At 41.0% G+C, this 23,102-nt stretch overlaps 1 protein-coding gene across 6 annotated transcripts in view; it reads left to right on the forward strand.

Annotated features, from left to right (window-relative positions):
* The window catches only part of TAFA5 (TAFA chemokine like family member 5), a 426,817-nt gene that overhangs the window by 108,014 nt on the left and 295,701 nt on the right, over nucleotides 1–23,102 (forward strand). For 2 of the 6 annotated variants that reach the window (XR_003990661.1, XM_030480318.1), the window contains exon 1: nucleotides 3,579–4,186. The exons of the other annotated variants lie outside the window; for them this stretch is intronic. Coding sequence is in view for 1 of the 2 variants with exons in the window: in XM_030480318.1 (XP_030336178.1) it covers nucleotides 4,096–4,186 (91 nt within the window). In the remaining variant the exon portion in view is untranslated. Of the gene's footprint in view, nucleotides 1–3,578; nucleotides 4,187–23,102 lie in introns of those variants that run through there. 6 annotated transcript variants of the gene reach the window in all.

A 23,102-nucleotide genomic window follows, 5' to 3' on the forward strand; every position in this document is an offset into this window, starting at 1 on the left:
AATAAAATGTTAAACTTAGCATCAGGAGAAACATTCCATCTGAGAGAACCACTGGGCTGGAATAATCACCTCAAGTGACTGGTGACAGACTATTGCCTGAGTAACTAAAAAGTAACAAAAATTAAATCCAGTGGGCATTGGCGAAGGTTCGGTCTAGATAACCTAATAATAGATATCGTCTGCTCTAGTTTTTGTGATTCAAAGCCAATAGTAGTTTCCAAATTCATTAGTGAAAATGGGCTAACGTCATCTCTTGTGCTCTTGCATTTAGACCTGCATTGGCCGTGCATAATTTGGGGTTTTATTGCATGAAAAGGAGTAAAACAATTGCACAAAAGGTGGTCGACACAACTGAAAACACAAGGGGCTTAGTTATATAATGTAGTTATAGGTGTATGGAATACAGTCTGAACATGATTGTTTTCCAGGAATTTTAGCACGTTTTTATTTATAAAATATCTTAGTAGTGAAGAATAAATCTTTTGAAGTTTCATAGAATCTTTTCACATAATTAGATGCAGAGTACAACTAATATTTTTAAATCTCTAGAATTGAGCAAAAGCTGCTGCCTTTGCTGCATAGTTCCAGTTTTAGTAATTCTGTGGAGCTAGATTGAAGTTTTGGTAAAAAAGAGCAAATGAGCTCTATTTCCAAAAGAGAACACGCATTTGGAAATTATGCACTTCATTTTGATGCTGCTTTCCCATAAGAACTCAGAACTTGTATCTTATACACACTTTCTCTTGCTCATAAGGAAAATGCATTCCTCAGCTCCTCACTACTTTTCCCAGCTGCAACTGTCTTCTGTATTGGAAATGTCTTCCAATGCCATAACCACCCTTCACCAGCTTTCAGGTGCTAAGCGTCCCTCCCTTAGCATTAAAACACGACTGGGAAAGTTCCTGTGTAGTGGTTCCCTGACAGGAGCTACTACTGGCAACACCCACCGCCTTTTGCCTCTCTATTGCTGGGGACGTGTGGGGTCACAGCTCTGGCAGACAGCTGGAAATTCACAGCGAGATAGTTCTGTAGACCTCTCTTGGCCTAAGCAGCTTAGAAGTTGTTTGATGGGTGTTATTCCATTAGTTGGGGATACAAATCTTAACAGCCTGAAAGGGGGAAATTTTATGAGTGGAATTCATTCAGAAAAGCCTTCCAGAGAAGTCTACATTGGTAACTTGAGACATCTTTAATATTTTATAGCTCTTTATGCAGCTGACAAGAAATTGAAAATGAATATTTTTAAATAGGATTCATCCTATTTGAAAGGTCCAAAGCTATTTAGAAAATACAAAAACCACAGTGAACCATATTTAGTACAGCAAGCGGCGTTGCCAGGTACCACTGTCCCCTCAAATGGGAAGTCTTCTGGAATCCCTCGTTGCTATGAGACTAAATATCTCCGTACAGCGTGAGCACTGAACCAGTTTTTGCTCCCACTTACACTGGTGTGCATGTAGAGTGACTCCCCCATGGCTGGGAAGCCCGGTGCCACATTTTGATGTTCTGGCTTATAAAAAGGTCTGATCCAAAGCCCACAGAAGCCCAGGAGTATTCGCCTAGTTCAGAAGCTCAAGTAAGTAAGACTAGTTTCAAATGTAAGAAGGGCTACTATCATCTTCCACCTCAAAAGGGGCAAGGAATCTGGGGACTTTGACCCATTGAAAGTGGGTCTTCTCATGCTTTTAGTCAAAAAGGAAAGTAATATGTGAAATATTTCATAGGATTTCTCTCCAAACTTAGCATGTTCACACAGAAAGATACATATTGCTTATCCTGGACCATGTAACCTCTGAAGTTTGAGACACTTCTAAAATCCACTTATCTGTGAACTTAAAAGCTGCTGTGTCAGGCTTTGTGTGTTTATTTGCTAAAGTATAAAATGTGTGAATTTCCTTTAGCTAATCGACACTTTTTTCTTTCACCCAGAAGACAAATAAACAAACAAAACCCAACTTGAACTGCGCCCAAGCATGGCCAATTTCTCACTGAAGCGTACATTGCAGAATGAAACATTTACAGTGGAATATCTTTAGTGTAGCTATGACATTGCTTTAACATTGCATTGCTGTAATCTTCAAGTACAGTAAATGCAATAAATGGGTTTATAAGGATTTGTGTGAAATTTAGAATTCAAAACATAGTCGTTTTTAAGGTTTCTCTGTACTATCTGTGAAAAACCAGAAAGTGCAGGGATAAACTTAACACGTATCATCAACAAGGGAGATGTTTGCTCAAAGAAAATATTGATCTTTTATTAATCTGTCCTTCCAAGCATCTGGAAACCCTCCCGGTTTTTTTTGAATTAAGAAACTATTTAAGTATTAAAAAAACCCAACAAACATAAATACAAACATGTAACCAAAGACCTATGAAAACAGAGCTCTTGGCGTGCAAGTATTCCCTTACTTGGTTTACATCCACAAAACTGCGGGTGCGCTTCCACGGCTATCCCGGGTGAACCGGGGTAACGCTCCGGCCACCGGGGCGTTACTGCCATTTCCAGTGTAGTGCGGTAGCTCTACCGGCGTCCTGAGCACCACTGCAACTTCTGCTCACCGCGGAGCTGCCCGCCCGGGAGGACCCGCCGCTGTGCCCCTGTAGTGCCGTGCCGGCCGACGCTCTGCCCGCCTTCTGCCCGCAGCCTTCCGCGGAGCTTCCCGCGGTGCTGGCTCCGCTCCTGTCGCTTCCCGCTCCTGCTCTGCTTTCCCCTCCTCTCCCGCGTTACGCGCCGCCGCTCGCAGCCCGCCGACACCCGCTGCGTCCCGCCGCGCCGCTCCGCGGCCGCAGGGGCCCCCGGTTGGAGCGCGGCCCCAGCAGCCGCCTCCGCCGCCCCAGCACCGCGCTCCGAAGCGCTACAGCGCGTAGCTATTCCCTACCCCGCACGACCGCCGGCCGCCTGTGCGGCGCGGAGCTCGGAGCCCTGCCCGGGCAGCCCCGTCCGTCGGGCCGCGGCAGGGCTGCAGCGCGTCCCACAACGGCGGGGCCGAGGGCGCAGCCCCCGCGGAGCGGCTTCGCATCGCAACACCTCCCCGGCTTCCCTACGGCGGCCAGCCGGGTGGGCCGGTACTTTCCCTGGGGTGGGAGGGCGACAGCGAAATCCCAGCATTGGCTTTTAAATATATTTATTTATTTTATTTATGGCATTCTTTCATTTGCGTTCTTGCTTTCCGCGGGGATGGCTGCAGCGGAGGCATCAACCTGTAGACTGAGCTAGCTCTGGCTGTAGCCCGGCCCAGCTGCTGGGAGCGCGCTCTGCGGAGCCGTCCGGACAGGGCAGACCCCGCGGGCGGGCGAGGGAAGGAGCGGGGCCGGCGGCAGCGCCCGGGGCAGCGTCAGGAGCCGGGCGGTGGGGTGAGAGCCCGAGGGGAAGCCAGCGATCTATGCAAGAGCCCCCCAGCGGCCCCGCGTTCGCCGGAGACGGCGGGATGAACTGACTCCCCACCTCACCGCACCAGAGAGGATCTCCGAGCTGGGGAGGAGGGACGGGGGTGCAACAAATTGCCGCCAGCCGGGAGAAGTTGCAGTAAAGAGAGGTCCCTCCTCCCCGTTCCCTCCCCTCCCCACTCGCTCTCTCCTCCCCGAGCCGTGGCAGCGAGCGGCGGAGCGGCGGCCCGGCGGGCTAGGGAAGGAGCGAGCAGCGTCCGCAGCCCGGCGATGCTGCAGCGGCTCCCGCGGAGCCTCGGCGGGGAGGGCCCGGCCCCCGCGCGCCCCGCACCGCCCGGCGGCGGCGCGCCCTGAGCGGGCGGCGGCGGCCCCGCGGCGCAGCGGGCGCTGTTGCGCAGCGCTGCCCGGCGCCGCCGGCCTCCTGCCCCCGCCGCCGGCTCGGCTCGGCGCGGCTCCCGCGGAGACGGAGCGCTGATTCATGGGGCCCCGTGCCGGCTGCCTGGGCGAGGAGAGCGCGGCGCTGCCGCTGCCCCCGCGCGGGGTGTGAAGCCCCGGCCCCTCCTCCGCAGCCCCGGGCTCGCCCGCCCTGCTCGGGAGTGTGGTCCCTGCCGGGAGCCGCCGCGCCTGGCGCACGGAGGGAAGCGTTGATGCATCGCTGTGGAAATTCATTGTGTGACTTTCTGGGTATTTACTGAGTTTCAGACCGAGATGCAGCTCTTGAAAGCTTTATGGGCACTAGCAGGAGCAGCGATCTGCTGTTTTCTTATATTTGTCATCCACTCACAGTTTCTTAAAGAAGGTAATTATATCTGCATGTCTGCATACCCCGTTCTTTAATACTGAGGTCTTTACGAGGTGCCTTAATTATTTTTAATGTTTCCAGTATGTTCTATTTACAGCAGTGCTTCCACGCTGTTTTTCCTTTCTGCTAAAGCTTTCTCATTTTTGTTCCTTTAGATAATAGGTAGTGTTAGACTTATATTCTTGGTTAATGTGTATATATATCTCTATAAAATCTGTATGCTGTTTGTGTTGAGTGCTTTAGCCGACGTCTCATTTCTTTATGGGGCATGTATAGTGTATAGAAAATATTTGTTGCTATCAGATGACCATAGAACAGTAGTCATCATTGGGAGTATTAATAAACCAAAAACCCCTTAACAAGTAAACGTCTTATTTTTATACCAAATCAATAGGCAGCCTTTCCTTCTTCCTTGTTCGGTACGTTTTCAATAGATGGCACTAAAGTTCTATGGAAAGGGCAGGGCAGAGCAAATTCTGGGCATTCGGCATCCTCCTCCTCCTCCTGGCTGCCCCGAAACTGGAAGAGGCCTTTGCATGCTTTCAAGGCTCCTGTTTTTTTCCGCCTTGTGGTCAGAAAATTGTGATTACAACTTACAGGAGAAAATAGTTTGAATTGTGGGGCAGGCTTGCTTTTTTTCCCTATATGAGTTGGGTGAAAAAAAATGATTAAGTGGATGGAGGAATTTTCTTGGGAAGTAACCCTCATATTGCTCTTTTTTTGTGTTTTGGTTTGGTGGTTTGTTTTCTTTCCTCAGGAAATTACTCCTTTTTTTTTCTTCTTTTTCTTTTTTATTTCTTCTTCTGTTAAACAGTAATTCCATTGCTGATCTTTAAAGCAAACTGTACTCTGAGATTCAAGTGTGAATCCTGAGAGAGGTGTATATATATTTGGTGGCATATGGGAAAGCCCAGTGCTGTTCTTTAAGCAGTCTTACCAAACACAACACGACAGTATGGGGGTTTTAGTGAACCCGTTTATTCTTTTTTAGCACTGTAATGCTGTTGAGGTTCGAGCTGCCGGAGGAAGAAGCCTAGCTCAGCTTGGAGTGCTGGCTGTGCAGAGTCTGGAAAAAACTTTTATGTGGCTGGGACAAAGTTTCACTCGAGATTGGGCAAAGCGACAACCTCGCAACCACTGAGGGGCCGCCACTGGTTTTAGTTTAGTGCCAGTCCAGAAAAAGCACCAGATGTACATTTTCACAGATTTTTTTCTTACATGAATAAACACTGATTTACCTGGTTTGGGTAATTAAGAAGCCTTATCCAGATACCTCCAATGCCAGAGATTTCTCCTTTAAGAAACCTGCCCATGCTTTAACAGCGTTGTGTGCAATGCCTCCCACAGAGTCACTTATTTGACATTCTTTTAAAATGCTCAGATGAATGTATGTGTACATTTCTGTCTAATAAGATGGTCCGTTTTGAGGAGGTTTTGCAGAATGAAATATTGCCAGTCATTTCAGGCTGGTTTTTTTTGTCAGTATTTGCCATTATGCTGCGTGGTTGGTTGTTGGTTTTGGTTGTTTTTTTTTTTTTTTTTCTTCAGTCTTTCACTGCTTGCTTTTGAGACCTGTGTTACTGTAAATAATCCATAAAGGAAGAAGCATTTTGTTTCAGTTAGAATATTTGCTCTTGCACTGTAGGTGTAGAAAGCTAGCAAATTAATACATTAAAACAGTAACCATGGCCATGCACCAAGGACTTTAACACATTTTATGCTGCTGCTCCTCCAGCAATCACAGCCACTCAGTGTGGACTGCAGAGAGAAAACTGAAGCTCTTGAGCTTGTCGGATAACTTAATTACAGCAGTTTGTTTATATTTGTGAGGAAATTATTTCTGCTTTCTTTAACACTGAGAACTATATACTTACTGTAAAAACAGATTGTGTGTGTTGGGCTGGTTGTCAGCCTTTTCTTGGCGGGTGCTAATCTTCACAATAGCAGTTTGACCCCTTTCGTATAATTACTTCAGCAGTGTATGTATTCCTCACTGTAGTTTCAATAATGACACTGAATAGTTTAGTGGAATTGGTTGAAAGTCTGCGTGGCATAACTGAGTCTCTATTAAGAACTTTAAAAAGATGCAATAAAAATTATTGATTTAAGCATAATCTATTCAAATGCAGGTATCTAAGATAAGGAGAAATAGATAACAGTGGATTTAAGCTATATATTCTAAACAGTTTGCAAAAGCAAGATTAACATTTCCTTTTTAATTTTAAAACCTGCTTTTTTATTATTTTCAGTAAGAAAACAAGGGCAAGAAGTGTGAGGAAAGGACTAGCAAATCATTTAACCATATGTCTACCACATTAGTTGGCTAAGTAAATACGTATAAAGAAGAATACATGTGAGATGGCTATTACCTTGCCTTCAGAAGCTTTGAAATTCTTTTCTGATAGGAGAATTTGCCCTTTACGCTAACATTTTATGAAAAGTTAGGAATGGTATGTCTCATTGCACATGATGTTGTTAGGCTGTTGATTTCCTGGCAAAAAGATTAATTTCCTATTGGAGCCTAATGAACTACATGGGCTCATTGTTTGTAACTCAGCTGTGTGGTTGAATTCTTAAGTTAAATGCCTGGACGTTTTCATTTGATTATTTCTTGTGCCGAAGGATAATTTCCTGTAGTCCCAGAGAACAAACAAGTAAACCACCAGTTTGCCTGGCTTGATCAGATTAGCTGATAACATGTATCTCGTGAGACAGTTTGACAGTAGAAGTTCATATACTGAGCATCTCTTTTGTATGCAAGACAATTTAAGAAGAATGACATGTAAAATTAATTAAAGATCTGACTTAATTTATTAATGCTCGCTCTTGCTATTTTTGCATGATTTGCAATATTTACTGCTTATTATTTTTCCAGAGGCAGGTCTTAAATAGAAAACTGACATAATCTTCACTTCTTACAACAACTCAAAATAATATAATTACCACATGTCTTTTTCTGTATTCATTTTCCCTTTGCTCACTTGGAATTACTTATGTTTTCTTTATGTTAAACTCTTATCACCTACTCACACAAGATAGTTTTATAATTTCAGTTGTACTGCATGGCTATAGTGTAGAATTTCCATTACATCCAACTGAAACTTATTTACTGGAACCAAATCCTCCTTCAGTCACATTCATAAATATGAGATTGTGTGTTGCAACAGTCAGCTGAGAGTTTTCACACGATTAGTTTTTCATTTTAGTTCCTATGCTGAACTTAGCTTTTTCTCTAAGTAGTTATGTATATTTGTGTATACATTTTTGAATGTGTACACAATTCAAAGGGCAGTTCGGTAGTAGCATTACATTACTGCCATTTAAATGGTGTTAAGAAACAATGAATGCTTGTTCTAAGATGAGTGCGAAAGAGCTGTTTAAATGTCTATTTTCATGAATATGTTTTTTTTCAGGAAGTGAAGAATGGGTGACACAGGGTGCCATTTTTCCACACTTAGGCTTTTGTGTGAAAATGCAGGTCGTCCTGTGGCTAATCCGTTCCCCTATGTCCAATCTGTCCTTCAGTGTTTCTAAAAGATGAATAGAGCTGTGAACCCAGAAAAGGGTATTGTGATATATAATTGCAGTCCCATGCCTGTCTGATCTTCCTGCAAAGCAGTTTAGCATACTCTAGTCAGCTGCAGCCAGTATAGAGGGGCGTTAAAAATCGAAATAGCTAAAACTTTTTGCAAACACCATTGAGAATTAAAAGCAAGGATTTAAATTCACAAGCCATGCCTGATTTTAAATGATTTATAAACTATTATTGTTTAACACATTTATTCAAAGAGAACTGAAAAACACCGAGTTGATGTTGCACACATTAATTGTGGGAATTCCTCTGCCCCCAGACAAGTACCCTTTTCACCTAGTAGAACATTTTAACCATTCAGACACAGTAGTGATGGGGAAAGGAAAGGATACACTTTCTAAATGTCTGTTTGAATCCCATGGAAAGTAGTGCAGTTAGGGAGTAACTTCAGAAGGGTATATGTATTGTAGCCAGGGTGTGTTACAGCCCTGGATATACTTTGAAGCTTTGCTTATCCTGTGATTGCTCATTAAGAAACTGGAATGTCTTATCTGCCAAGGGTGATTTAATATTTTGAATAGTTTATTAGATTAGGGTGGTGTGAGCCTTGTTTGGAGAGGGACTACAGAGAAAAATGGATTCAGTCTCAAGAATCTTACTTAAAGTATAGAGGATTGGAGTATGCAGATCTCAAAACTGCATTGTTAATCTGTTGGGTAGATGTTCAGTAGTAAGCTGTGTAAAATAGGGTGATTTTCTGTTGATTCACTGCTGCAGTTAAGTGGAGAAAAGAGACTTCCAGTACTTGTGTTATAACCAGGTGTTATGGCTATAAACCAGAATTTTACTATAATTTGTGTAGATTTAGTATATACTTACATATATGAATAAGGTATCCTACGCAGAAGGTCTCTTATGAGTAAAATATTTGCTAAACTTGAAAGGTTTAGCACATTTTTCATAATTATAATTTTTTTCTGCCTTAGGTAAAAGTGAGCAATTGTTGGTTACAGTCTCGTGGGTACTTCTCTATCAAACACATTCAGAAGAATTAGTGTCACAATAGCAAAAAATGCTGCAGTGCTTTCTTTAAAATAATGCATTTATTACACATAATAACTTAGTTTAATATTATACTTAATATCTTTATTCTGTCACCTTTTACAGATTGAAATATTTTAGCCCGCTCTGAAAGTATGGAAAAAGCTTTATGTGTATTTTTGTGGTTTTAGGGTATACATTTTGACACTGAAAATAATAAGGAACATTATTCTGTTTAGCTCTGTAACCCTTAACAACTCTACTACTCCCCTGCTAATGCTTGGAAATGTCTACTGACAGTATACCCAAGATAGTTTTTTCTCTTCATATAACTTGATAGCTTTGTGAAGTTGGTAAAACTCGCGCATAATGCTGTGCAAAACATATTGAGGAAAGAAATGGTTATCTTCTAAAACTTTTGGAGGGTTTGGCACTTCAAATTTTCCTGGAAAGCATTTGAATGCGACTTATTACAACAGATAATATTGCCAGCCTTTCTTTCATTCCTTTTCTTTTCTTTTATCTTTTAAACATCAAAACCCTACCTTGAAATAATTAAACATTAAGTGAGAAAGAGAATTGCATTGAAGAATGTTGGGAAAAAAGTCTGGGTTCATGTGGGAGTTGGTTTTTTTTTTCAGTTTGCCCTTTTCTGCTTAACCTGTGTCTCAGAACAGTAAGATATCTTGCGTACCAGATGTGCTGCATATGTTACCTATATAAAGTAAAGCTGAATTGAGGACAGTGTGTCCCAGCTGCAAATTTGTCTGCTTTTGAAAAGTTTGTTACTGTTAACATACTGTAGTATAATTCTTTTCTTCTGATTTAGTGGGGCTTGTGGAGAGGCAGATGTGAATGAGATTATCAGAGCAGCACATCAGGCTAGAGAGAGTCACCAAATGCAAAAGTGGAAGGTTTCTCTTCACATCCAGGAGTCAGATTTGGCAGTTACGAAGTCCTAAGCTTGCATACATGCTGCACAAGGAAAGAAAATGTGAAAGGTAACAAGTACGGGGGGATTGTTCGCAGGTTTTTTATAGTTTTATGTCAAATAAATCAAATGAAGACCACCCAGTTCAGTGGTTATTTCACAGTGTGTGGCACATCGGTACTGCAGAAAAATGAGAGAAGGTCCTGCTTCGAGATAAAATAGCTTATTTGACAAGTTCTGATATTTTCAGAGTTTTGCGTTTTGTTCCTTTTTTTTTTTTTTTTTTTAAAGAGAGGGTTAGATAACTATAGCTGTGAAAGGAACCTTTATAGCCAAAAGTTCTCAATAATTTTCTTCTCAGGGAGGTGAGAAAGCTGTTCTCTCTCTGGCATCTGGTGCACCGGGATGTACCAAGAGGGGGAGTGTGGCAGTTTCCCTCTCCATAAAAGGTAGCTTTGAAACAGGCTTTGGTTTTGGGTGATGAAAAGGAAAGATGTGTGTATGTCTTCATAGGGAAGTGCACCATAGATGGTATAAATCCCCTCCTTTTCCTAGTTGAGCAACTTGAAAAAGGAATTAGTAACAGGTTTTCAGTAGCCTTTTTATGACTGCCTGTTTTCATGCCCCAAGAGCACAAGTGAGGAGGTATTGACCTTTCTCAGCATTTATCAGCACTACGTGTTCCTAAAGGCAGTACTATAGACTGATGTGAGTCACATCATACAAAAGTGAATGCTTTTTAGATCTGTTGACTAGTACTTATTTTTCTTGTTTCTTAGTAGGCATACACTGTATCAAATATAAAACTGGAATAAAAACAAGACACACAATTGAGGTATTTTTAAACTGAATTTAAAAGGGGACATTGAAAAAAGGCATGTATTTAGAGGTCAAAAGTTCAATATAGTATTGGTAAGAAAAGCCATAAATGTCTTTAATTCAGTAGTCAAAAAATAGGTAAAATTATTCTTTTCTCATATATGTTTAAAAATAACTTTTTATAATCATATGAAGAAAAGAGGCAACACAAGCTTTTGTACTGATGATAACAGCAGTATTTGTTTGCTGGTAGTATTTAGAGGTCCCATTTGGAATTGGTGTCTTAGCCAGGTGTGACTGGGCAGCTGTAGTGTGTGTTCATACAAGTCCAAGCCAAGCATCTATTCCATCCAGTATCTGGATTTTAGCAAAGATTTATTTTGCTCAGAAATTATAACCTCTTGCCACTTACAACCCATAGTGATAGAAGGTTCTGTTTAATGACAAAGTATGATTTGTCTAAATGTGCTTTTTATGCCTGTTCTAGAAATCCAACACAATATAATGAATCTGCCTATTTATTATGTTTTACCTTTGGCACTACATCGGTTCACAAGTAAACGCTAGTCAGAACAATAGATCTTCTTACTAATTGTTGTTAGTCTTGTGAAAAGCAATGAGTAAAGTGTTTGGCACATATCCAAACAGCAAATTAACATATAAATGACCAGAAAAAAATAATGTAATAGATCAATACCTATTGAAATATTTTCTGAAAGCAGATACTGTACTAATGCGAATTTTCATGTGGGTCATTTATTATTTTTGTCCGTATGGAGGAAAGTAGAAGAAGATTGTGTTAGTTCTTCAGGTGAAAAATTGTATTTATAACAGACGAGTACATTCTGGATCTCAGCTTCTTTCTAACATGCCACAAGGCTATAACGGTATTCCAGAGTCCAGGTGTTTAATTGCAGTCACACATGAGGAAAGAGGGAGGCCAAATTAAGTGGATCCACAGGAGAACAAATGGAATAACGACAACTTTAGAAGGTATGTCCTAGAAAGAAGTACTGAAGAGACTGGAGTTACTGAGTTTAGAGAAAAGATATTAGCAGGATAAGAGCTTCCAGTGGGCAGAATTCTGCTGTAAGAGTAACAAACTGTTCTTTCTGTAAAGTGTGAAGATTACAAGAAGCAATGAATGCAAACTGATTTGAGGGAGATTTAGGTTAGACTTAGGAAAGATTGCAGCAAGGCAAATTTGTGCAGTGCATCAGGGAAGACTTGCCAATGGCAAGAACAGTTAAGCATTGGAATAGATTTTCTTGGGGAGTTGTGAAACAGGAGAGTTTTACTTTCAGGTTAAAATATTGTCTGTTGGGAGCAGTTTCATTAAGTTAAAGCAGACAGGCAGACTATGTGCCTTCTTGGAGTCCGTTCAAGTCTTTTACCCTCCAAATCGTGCACTTGCCTGAAACTTAGAAAAGTGAAAGGTATTTAAATGTCTGACTTTAGAATAGTTTCCTGTTGACTGCTAACGTGAATAGGCTTATGAGAAGATACACTAGGATCTGAAAGTATACAGAGGACAAATAAAACCCTCAAGAAAACAACCAGTGTTTTAAGTATTTTATTAGCTAAATCATGGCACTTTCTGAATTGCAGATGATGTTAAAAAAAAACCAAACCAAAACCCACAAAAACCCCCACCAACAACAAGAAAAGAAAAAGAAAAACCACCCCAAACTGAAAATCTCATGATTTGTGTCGTTAAAGATCACTCTTTTAAGTGCTATTTCTGTTGCAAGCTCTTTAGGACTTCAAGGCGTTTGAAGCAGAGCCTTGCTCTGTTCACTCTTCTTCGTCTACAAAGAGCAATGAAATTAGAATATCAGTATCATTCACCTTCTGGTATTTCTTGTGGGATGAGGATTTGGCTTAAGGATTCTTGAGTTCTGCCAGTCTGTTCTTGTTTCCCCAGTACTTGGAGGGCTTATCTCCAAGTGGCCCCATGACTGCTCTGACCTGTGGTATGGGAAGCACAGAACCAGCCCCACGACAGGGTGAGCGGCAAATGGCTTCAGACGGGTTCTCTGTCAACCTGTGCCTATTTTGGTGCTACAGCTGATTAAGAGCTTTGGGTTCATTGCTGTCTGTCGTGGTGTGTACCTTGATCCAACAATTTTTATGATGTCTGCATGGTTTCAAATCCAGTAGCAAAATGAGAGCTAGCAAATTGTGCTGACGGAAAGGCTCGTGGGTCAAGATAAGGACAGGGAGAGATCACTCACCAGTTACCATCACGGGCAAAACAGACTCAACTTGGGGAAATTAATTTAATTTATTGCCAATCAAAACCAGAGTAGGGTCATGAGAAACAGCTACAAACCTTAAAACAACTTCCCCCCACCCCTCCCTTCTTCCTGGGCTCAACTTGATTTTCTCTATCTCTTCCTGTCTGAGCAGTGCAGGGGAATGGGGAATGGAGATTGTGGTCAGTTAATCACACATTGCCTCTGCTGCTCCTTCCTCTTCAGGGGAGGACTCCGTACACTTTTCACCTGCTCCAGTGTGGGGTCCCTCCCACAGGGTTCAGTCCTCCATGAACTTCTCCAACATGAGTCCTTCCCATGGGCTGCAGTTCTTCATGAACTGCTCCAGCGTGGGTCCCTCACAGGTCACAAGTCCTGCAGCAAACCTGCTCCAGTGTGGGCTCCACTCTCCATGGGGCCACAGGTCCTGCCAGGAGCCTGCTCCAGCACAGGCTTCCCACGGGATCACAGCCTCCTTCAGGCATCCCCCTGCTCTGGTGTGGGGTCCTCCCTGGGCTGCAGGTGGAGATCTGCTCCACCATGGACCTCCCTGGGCTGCAGGGGCACAGCCTGCCTCACATGGTCTGCACAACGGGCTGCAGGGGAATCTGCTGTGGTGCCTGGAGCACCTCCTTCCCTCCTTCTGCACTGACCTTGGTGTCTGCAGAGCTGTTTCTCTCACGTATTGTTACTACTCTCTTCTGACTGCTGCTAGTGCTTCACAGGTTTTTTCTCCCCTTCTTAAATATTTTATCCCAGATTCATCACCACTGTCGCTGATGGGCTCAGCCTTGGCCGGTGGTGGGTCTGTCTTGGAACTGTCTGACATTGGCTTTACCGAACATGAGGGAAACTTCTAGCAGCTTCTCACAGGAGCCACCTCTGTACCCCCTCTGCTACCAAAACTTTGCCGCTCAAATCCAAAGCAGTCATACTCTACAACTTGTGCTTGAAGCAGGTCCTGTCTGGAATTTGTTCATGCCTGTGGAACAGTTACGCACTACAACATTGTTCTGCTTAAAGGTGTAGAAGATTTGGTAATAGCTATTGTTTCCTTGAGTGGCACTAATATTTCTGTATGGAAATAAAGTTTTTACAAGTTACTGTATTGCAAGTCACATTTTCTTTCCCCCTTTACTGTAGTTTGTCAAAAAGCACTCCCATTTTACGTGGTTCTGTGGTGACTGCTAATTAATCATGACAGTGATCTTATCTGATAACTTTTGTACTTTGCTACAGTTTTTATTGTATTAGATTACATGGTTTTCAGCATGATTCTTTCAATACAGATTTATGGCTTTAAGGCAGGAAAAAACAAACCGCTGCTCCATTATTCAGAGTTGTACATGTTATGGAGATGTGCATCATGGATTTGGGAATAGATTTAGCCTCAAGAGAATCAAACAGTTGTTTGAAACGGTCACTGCTTGAGTACGACCTTGCTTATGGCTATGAACTAATTGAGATTAAACTAAAATGATTGTAAGATTCTTCTTTTTCCTGTGCATTGGCAGTTCCCACTATCTGTTCATGCCTTAACAGTATTATTTAGTCATTAAAAAAAATGGATGTGCTTCTGGGTTCCTCTTTTGTTCTAGCTTTTGCCTTTGGTTTTCTAAATGCATGCTGGTACATGAAGAGCCTTTAGCTTCATTTATTGTGAGAAGATCTCATAACTGTTGTAAGCATTTTTGTATGCTTGGCTATAAAAATATATAGATTGTACCAGATGCTGCCTTAACTTATTTTATAGAATTATAATGGATGCTGATGAGTCCTAGAGTCAAACCTTTAAAGATAAAAATTCCCTTGCTATGTGGTTTGGTTTTTTTTTCCTTTTTTTTTTGGTAGTATATAGTAACAGGCTCATTTTATTGAATCTTTTCACCTTTCCATTATTTTGATTAACATTTCAGTAGAACTTTTTATATTTTAATAAGAAGTTTCATGTCTTCCCTAAAGAATATAACAACATTAAAAATGTATTTTACCTGTTATTTAGATAGTAAGTGGCATGATTTTCTATTGCCTGCAATTAGGGATGGTGTGATAAAACATATGGGTTGAGCATTTTCTTGGCCATCTCCACTTACTAATTTTATGCCAAGGCCCAACAGCTTTATTGTTATTACTGGTTAATTCATAACTAGACAAATATCCATTTGTTGTGATATATATACATCACTTGTAGTGTTATATATAAAAAATGCATTATAAGATCGGTGTTTTTTCCTTTTTATTGCACTTTCCTGAGCCCAAAAGCATTTTGCCACACACAGCTTTTCACTTATAAGTAAACTGTGTCTGGTAACAGTCTTCAGAAAGTAATCTGTAAGGTATGAAAGTTGAAGGAAGCAACGTGGTTAGAGAAAATGAGTACACTATTTGATGTTTGGAATGAAATGTTGTCTCCATTTGAGTTGATGGTGAACTTCTTGCCATTTTCACTGAGGTCCCAGTTTTAGCTGTGTTGGGCAGCATGAGGTTCTATTTTGGTATACTTTCGCCTTGGTTTATTCATTTGGGAAAGTGTCCTTTCCTATCTGTGAGATGTGTGAGGTAAATGACTTTGAAAGGTAACTCCTACTGAAGCTCTCTTCAAAGCATGAACTTCACTGGGCAAGTTCTGCTTCATACTACAGTTCCTTGTGCCATACTTCAGTACTCCAGCTCCTGGTGACATTGTCTTTCTACTGGTAACATGAGGTTATTTTCCTTGTTCCACAGATGCTAAAAACTATGGCTGTTGTGTAACTGCATGCTGCAGTTATTAGTGTTAGTGGTCTGTGCTTCTGTTTAATTATGCACTGAGGCCTTACCTAGAGCCAGAACCGTACCCTTGCAGTCACTTAACGAATCTAGAGACACTTGCAGTTCACAGAAGAAGTACGAGAAAAAGATAAGTAAATTAAACATGAGCAAGTAGTTAAAATAACAGAAGTTAGGAACTATCGTTTCTCCTCAGTGTCTCTTACAGGCTTAATGCATCTTTCCAGCTAGAATTGCCTAATTTCTTCAGTGGTCCTTGTCTACTTCCAGTACGCTCCATCAGCCTTCTGCTTTGCATGCTCTCCCAGGTGAATGCAGCTTCATTTTTATGCACGTATAGGAACACTGGCAAAAAAGGAGATGGTCAAGGGATCTGTTATGATTCTGAATGTTGTGCTTTTCTTCCCTAGTTTCTAGGCTCTCTTAGAAATAAATTTCATACTAGCTTTGCTTGTATGCTTGTATAACTGTATGTATAGCCTTGACTGCCTCTCTACCCATTGTGAAAATCTTCCAGTCTGATTTTGAGGTTAGAATATGGCTGGCCATACACTCTAGTTCATTGGGCATTAGGGCATTGTGTATTAGCTAATGAATTAACAGTGTTCTGATTTAGTTTTGTTAGAGTACAGTCTGAAAATTTTAATTTCTAGTACTGACAGAGAACTAAGATGAACAAGGAGTTTCTGCCCTTTTTGTAATTACTTCCTCTTCGTTAGATGGGAATTTTTCACTAGATGACTCAGTTGCAAACTTCCAGGCAACCGGTCCTTTAGGAAGCCAGTACGGGTCACGGAATCATAAAGTCATGGTTTAGGTTTAGGTTGGAAGGGACCTTAAAGATCATATGGTTCCAACCCCACTGCCGTGTGCAGGGATGCCTTCCACTAGACCAGGTTGCTTAGATGACCACGCTGGGGAGACCAAGTCCATGTGTAGTTAAGGTTGTATAGTTTCACTTACATTTCATTGTAGTGTTCCCTTTTAAGTTTTCTTGTTCAGTTTTATAGCTCTATCGTGGTGAGAGCTAAACTGCATTAGATTTGTAATAATTTTTAATATTAAACCCAGTTCACAGAAATTATGTATGTTTAGTAATTTGTATTATGGTGGAAAATGAATGTAAAGTCTCTATTTTTTACAGGTATTTTAATGATTAGTTTGAAAATGATTCACAAGAGATTTGCAAACCTCCCTTTTTCAGCAGACAAATGATAGAAGTCAAATTAAAAGGAGTAGCTTGTCTCTCAGATTCATTCTAATGCTATGACTTTCTGACATGCTGTTGAAGATGTCACATCTATCTCTAGGCTTCCTGTTCACTGTAACAGGAACTGCAGACACCTGTGCATCTTTAGGCAGACAGGTTCTTGAATTCAGTAAAGCCGTCCAGTACTAGAGTGGCATGTCAAAACACAATTTCCTTCATAAGAAAACAGAGCAATCATATTTTCTTCTCCAGATTTATATGTTTTTTTTTTTTTCTTCTTAGAAAAAGAGCAAAGGACACAGAAAAATTTCAGTGGAATTAGCAGTAAAAAGAGCAAGAAAAGGCCTGCAATTTGCAGCATATTTTCCTTTTCTAATAGTTTGTCATTATAAAAGCCAAGCAGAGAAACCTTTGCCGTAGAAGTACTCATTTGTTTGATTGCTATCTCCTGAACTCATTTATGTTATGGCTTTACAGTGGTCAAGGTTAAGCAGAGATGTGCTTACTAACTGAGATTTAATCCTGACTCCACAATGTAGCTGCATCTTTTAGTATAAACTGTAGCCGTTTAAAGTAAAAAGAGCTATTCTGAATCCATATATGAGAAGAGTATGTACAGACACAAAGGAAATAAAGAGTTTGTAATGAAGCCTCACTGTTAATTTACATTTTGAGAAAACAAAAAGTTGCCATAGTAACATGTAGGTTGCAAAAATTTTCTAAATCTGATGTATTAGATTAAGGAAACTCTTAACTTGCGTGACATGTTTCTCAAGTTTCGTGAATAAGAAAGAGCATTTTGTGCATTTGTGGGGTTGACCTCAAATAGTTTACATTTGTGCAAAATGTAATAAAATATGAAGGCATTGGTAAGTTATGCAAACAGAGCCTTTTCCAGTCAGCTTTCTAATTATGTTGTTCCTAAGATAATTGTTGTTTGGGTTTCTTTCCTAAAAAAATGGTAAAATATATAGGTATTTCTCGGTATAGAAATCTGTTGCAGTTTTGTTGTTGTTCAGAAGCTATGCATTTAATATTGGTGATTTTTAAATATGCAGGACAGTATATTCTGTCTTTTCTCATAACCATCCTATGATTCTGTAAATTTATTTTTAATTCTATTTCATTCCCTAATTCTTTTTTCTAGAACAAACTTACCAATAATACTTCCTGTGTGAAACAGAGCTTTAGTAAACAGACCAAAAGATAGAGTTAATAGTGAGATCCATTTTTGCTATTTCAAAAGGCTGGTTGTAGTACTGTGCACTATGAGTATTGTAAACTCTAGTTCTGAGAGCCATGATCTGCTCTGTTAGCTTTCTAACTCCATGTGCAGAAAACTGAGCAAATACTTTTATGGAGCAATTTGAAGGGTCAGTTGTTTAACTTGTTAATTTACTGCATATCTCAAGTCAGCAAAACAGCCAGTTTTTACTTTCAGTACTATTTATGTATTTTATATTATTTAAGAATTATGTAAGAAATAATCTTTTCCCTCAATCATCAGCTAATGATTTCTAAATATCGTTTTATTGGATCTAGCTCTGCTGATGATGGCCAGTGACCTTTTGATTGATGGGATGTATGAGCTGTTTAACTTCTTAGGGTGAAGTTTTTGCTGATGCCTGATCCAGTTGAGTGTTATAGCTTGAATAATTCTTCCATAGTGGTATGTGAGACTTAAAAATAAATCTCTTTTTTGAATATGTTTAGTGTAATAGCAGAAGCTACTTACTACTAGATAGCATTAGGGTATTTCACCATTTTTCAGCTGCAGTTCTATTTCAAAGTGTCCTTTTCCATTATAAATTATTAGAATCTCTCTTTTTTTAAGTAACTTGTAAGTTCTGTATAGAATTGTAAAAAATAACTTGAAAGCCCACCTAAACCATTGCTCTGCCTTAAGACCTCTAATGATGGAGATTCTACAGCTTTCCTGGATTTTCATGCTGCACTTTGACGAGACGGACAATGTCGGACTCCAAGCAACTCTATAAGAGTTATAGTTGAAGACCTTTATTTGAATCATCTGCTCCAATATATATCCTTAAGCCCTATTATCACACTCCTTAAGCATAGCTGATTGGTTACATTTGCTTTCCACGTGCCATTCACGCGCTCTAAGCTAATACATGATTGGTTGGCTAGCTATACTGCGTTACCGCCCAGTTCCTGGTTATCGCAATTGTCCATCCTGTTTTCGTTCTTGCTTTGTTGCTTATCTTCCTCATTCCACATCCTCAAGTGTCTTTAGATGCACGTCAGGATCGGGCCTACATGACTTCTGTCAAGTACATGACTCTTGCACAGGGTCGACTCCATTTCCATATGAGCATGCCCATTTTCTTCTAGAAAGGATCCCACAGCACTTATCTATTATGTCTGCGTTTACTCTGAGTGGTTGCTGCGATATCAGTCATTTTGTCATGTGGGAAGGCTGGAGCAGAAGGTACACACACATATGGAGCTCTGTAAATGCTAGCATACTTAACCCAATTAAATCATAAAGGTAGTACTTTCTTTGTGATTGTTGGGCTACAGTTGCAGATGTGGTGAACAGAAAACCAAAAAGTAGCATTCATTGGTGTTCACTGGTGTTCCTCTCCCTGCCACAGATGAGAGCGGACATGCTGAGGGCACTGAGGACCAGCGGTGAGGAGTGGTATCCCTGACTGGGGGGCACTGCTGGGACAGTTCTCCCTCACTGTTCTTCCTTGGCTCCTGCCCTTGAGGGGGCTGCAGCCAATTTTTCACACCTTGTTGCCGTCTTTGTGTTTGCACATCAGAGAGGATGTTTTACCTGTGTGAGATGCATGTTCCTTATTTTCCTTGTTATGCTGGTTATACTGAACTCCCAGGACTATATTCCTTCAGTAACCAGTAACTAACTGTGATTTGTGTCATCTGTGCCTCTGTCATCATCCTGTGCTTACTGCACATCGCTGCATCATCAAAATGGTTTCTTGTACTGCCCTGGGTGCTTTTCCTCTGCTTTTCCAAAGTACCCCGGGTTAACAGACCAATAATGGTTTTAGGATTGCTATTTAATGATGTTTCAGAGTTCTTAAATGCAGAGCCCATGCATGTCGCTGTTTAGGAGTAGCATCCATGAAGCTTTTGACCACCTACTGCAGTTGACCAAACTTGCTATATATCTTGCTAACACAGTTCATAACAATGCATTCACTGTTGTAACTAATGTCTGTCGTGTGTTGCTTTGCTGCATATGGAAAGGTAAATGTGTAAGGGAGAATTTTTATTGATTTTCTTTTTTTTCCATTTTAAAAATGCATGAGTTCCTCTTCATTTGAGGTTGAGAAAGCATTCAAAGAAGCACACCTTGCTCTCCACCAGTAGGCTTTCTGGCAGTTTTGAAGGAGGTCACTGGCAAACCTCTGTCCAATGGGAGAAAACTGGGAAATAGCAGGATAAAAAGTCAGGTTTTATATACACGTTTATGTAGACATTTGGTTCTTGAAAGCATTTAGGACACGCATTGGCTGCTGTTGTCAATCTTGAATATTTTTGAAAATCGCCCATCTCTGATATTCTGTAAAGTCTAACTTTGTGTTTCTGGTTTCAAAAGTCTTAGCAAAAATATAGGTTATTTCTTTATGACAGAGATGGCAATTAATCAAATTGTATGTTAGAGTGCAGAATCTGTCAGGAAATACTCCGTGCGTGCACCTAACTAATATCAATCTTCTGCATTCCTGTGTGTTGGGCACTCTAAGGGCCAGCGGCTCCCCAGGGTTGGGGTGCAGGGGTGTTTGGGCTCCCCAGGAGACCTGGCCGGGCAGGGCCTGCAGGCAGGGCCCATCCCACCCCCAGCCAGGAGCAGGGCAGCTGGGGGCACCAGGGCAGCCCCAGCCCCAGGCACCAGTGACCTCCCTGGGGACGGGTACAGGCTGTGGGCCCACAGGTGGGCCTGGCACTGCAGGGCCCATGGCTGGGCAGGGCAGGGCTGTGGGGAGCTGGAGACTGGCCCTGCTGGAGCATCGCTGGGATGGGGCTGACAGCCCTGGGGGGCTGGAATGGGGCCTGGGCTGTGGGCAGGGTGTGCCGGGCAGGGACAGGAGTGCCTGCAGGGCCCTGACACTGTATCTGCTTTTGTAGTTTATCCAGTAAGAGAGACACTTAAAAGCATTACAAATGCAGCGCAAGAACACCAGCATGCATTGACACACCATGTTTTGAGATTTTGCTTATTATGTGCACACATATACTTGTACTCTAAAGACCATGTGCATTACTTCATGGATGTGGTAATGGACTCTGAACAACCTCTATCTAGACTGACAGCTGAAGGTAATTTGAATTCTGTGCTTAAGATGGTTGATGTGGCACTGCTTGATGTCAGTACTTTGGGGAAGGAGGATCTTTGCTTCTGAACACACTACTTCAGAAAGATAGAAAAGGAATCCAAAAGAGAAAGGGTTATACTGAATTGAACTTTATTGGGCTTTCTTCAAATCATCACTGACATATCAGTTAGGTGCTCCTTCTGTAAGCCGTGTATGATAAGAAGTTTCTTGCATTTTAGTAGTACCCAAAAGTTTTAGAAAGGCACGAAATTGTCTTCCATGGATGCGGTTTGTGAAGTGTTGTGGGATGCTTCTCAAAAGGCAGTATTATTCCACTGCAGGATAGTTCTAAACTAGTATTTTAATCTCCTTTCCAGTCTTCATTCTTCTACCGGCTGCTCCAGCCATTGAATAACATTGAATATAGAGCATCATAGTTGATCTACAGCAATGGACTGTGTTGCCATGACAAAGAGTTCAGGAATCATTGTGGTATCACACAGAAGGAGATGCTCGGAAGTAGTGAAAAGATGTAGTTACACACAGTAATCTTAAAACAAATTGTACAAATTAGGAACAAACTGTGCATGGTCAAATTGCTTTTTATTCTCTCTCTATTGCTTATTATGATGTTACAACAATATGACTTGCATCCCCTCAAGTAAAGTAATACTTCACTGTATTTGTGAATGTGATAGATTAGCTCATATTTTAGATGTTGTCATGCTTGAATCATATATAAACATACTGACTCATTTAAACTCCTGTAATACAATGTGCCCTTTGTATTCCTGCATGCAAAAGACAGGCTGCTCTGTCAATGAAACCCACATTGTCCTTCTGTGGGATAATTTCCATAGTTAGCAATTATGATTTCTCTTCTGAAATGACATTTGATAGCGCTATGCTGTGCTGCTGGTAGTTCAGTAACCAGAACTCTTTTCTAACCCATCCAGCTAGAACAGTGTGTACTCCTTAAATTCTGCAAGTATCTCAGAAGGCCTCTGTGTACAGATATCTGCAATGAATCTTTGCTGGTGAAACAGTAGTTGTCTTTGCCTCACCCCTCTGCTACAACGGCTTTACTTCGTATTTCAGTTGTATCACAGTCCCAGCTGTCCTGAAGCTTTGTGAAGTTTGCATGCGAGTTCAGAGGCTTGACAGGCTTAAATGAACATTCGTGGATGGCATTCGTTTGTGTTTTTAGCTCCAAGAGTGACTGCTTGCATCAGTGTGGTTGTTGCTGTGCATGTAAGAGAGCTTGCATACAAGTTCATTTACATCTCAGTATATGGAACGTGGTTTTGATTTTCAGTTGTGTATAATGACTGCAATTTGGATTTTGGATGAAAATAGGAAATGGCGTGACCACATAAATGGTATACTTATTGAATCTTTAGTTCAAATAAGTGGTAAAAGGTTTGCTTATATTTTGGAACCCATGATTTTCATATTTTGTACAGGCAAAAACATTCTTAGTTATATATCCTGAATGTTCAGCATCATGAAAATTGAGTAAACACGCTTAAAGTGCATGGTTGTGTTCTGTGGTGTTTGGTGTATATATACTGTGAATATGAAGGTGAAGAATATTTTGTGAATGCAGTACGCAAGGGACTTGAATATTCTGACTAAATAGTTATTATATGTCATTAGTTTTAAGGAACTTCGTTTTTCAAAGATTTGTAACAAAAGGTGGAAGATGGAGAATAATTATACCCCTGTCAACTAGTCAAAGACAGTTGCTGCCTATCAGTTAGTAACAGTAAATTCTGAGCTTGCAGACTGAAGCATTTGTTGGCAAGAAGCCGCTTCAGCCCTAGCTATATGTATTAAAGGTTTCCTTATAAATGAAAAGTTAATAGTCTTAAACAGTGTAGGTCCCATCTGTCTCTTGATCAGCTCTGCAGCTGTTCTGTTGCTCAAGTCCTTTTGATCTCTCTTTTTGCCCTTCCCAACTTTTATTCATCTAATTAAGCTTTTCAAGTTAAGCACCTGAACTTCAGTCATAGACCATCACAGCTACATTATATATATATTATATTCAGCTAT

This window comes from Strigops habroptila, chromosome 3 (genome assembly GCF_004027225.2).
Source record: "Strigops habroptila isolate Jane chromosome 3, bStrHab1.2.pri, whole genome shotgun sequence".
NCBI classification, from domain to species: domain Eukaryota; kingdom Metazoa; phylum Chordata; class Aves; order Psittaciformes; family Psittacidae; genus Strigops; species Strigops habroptila.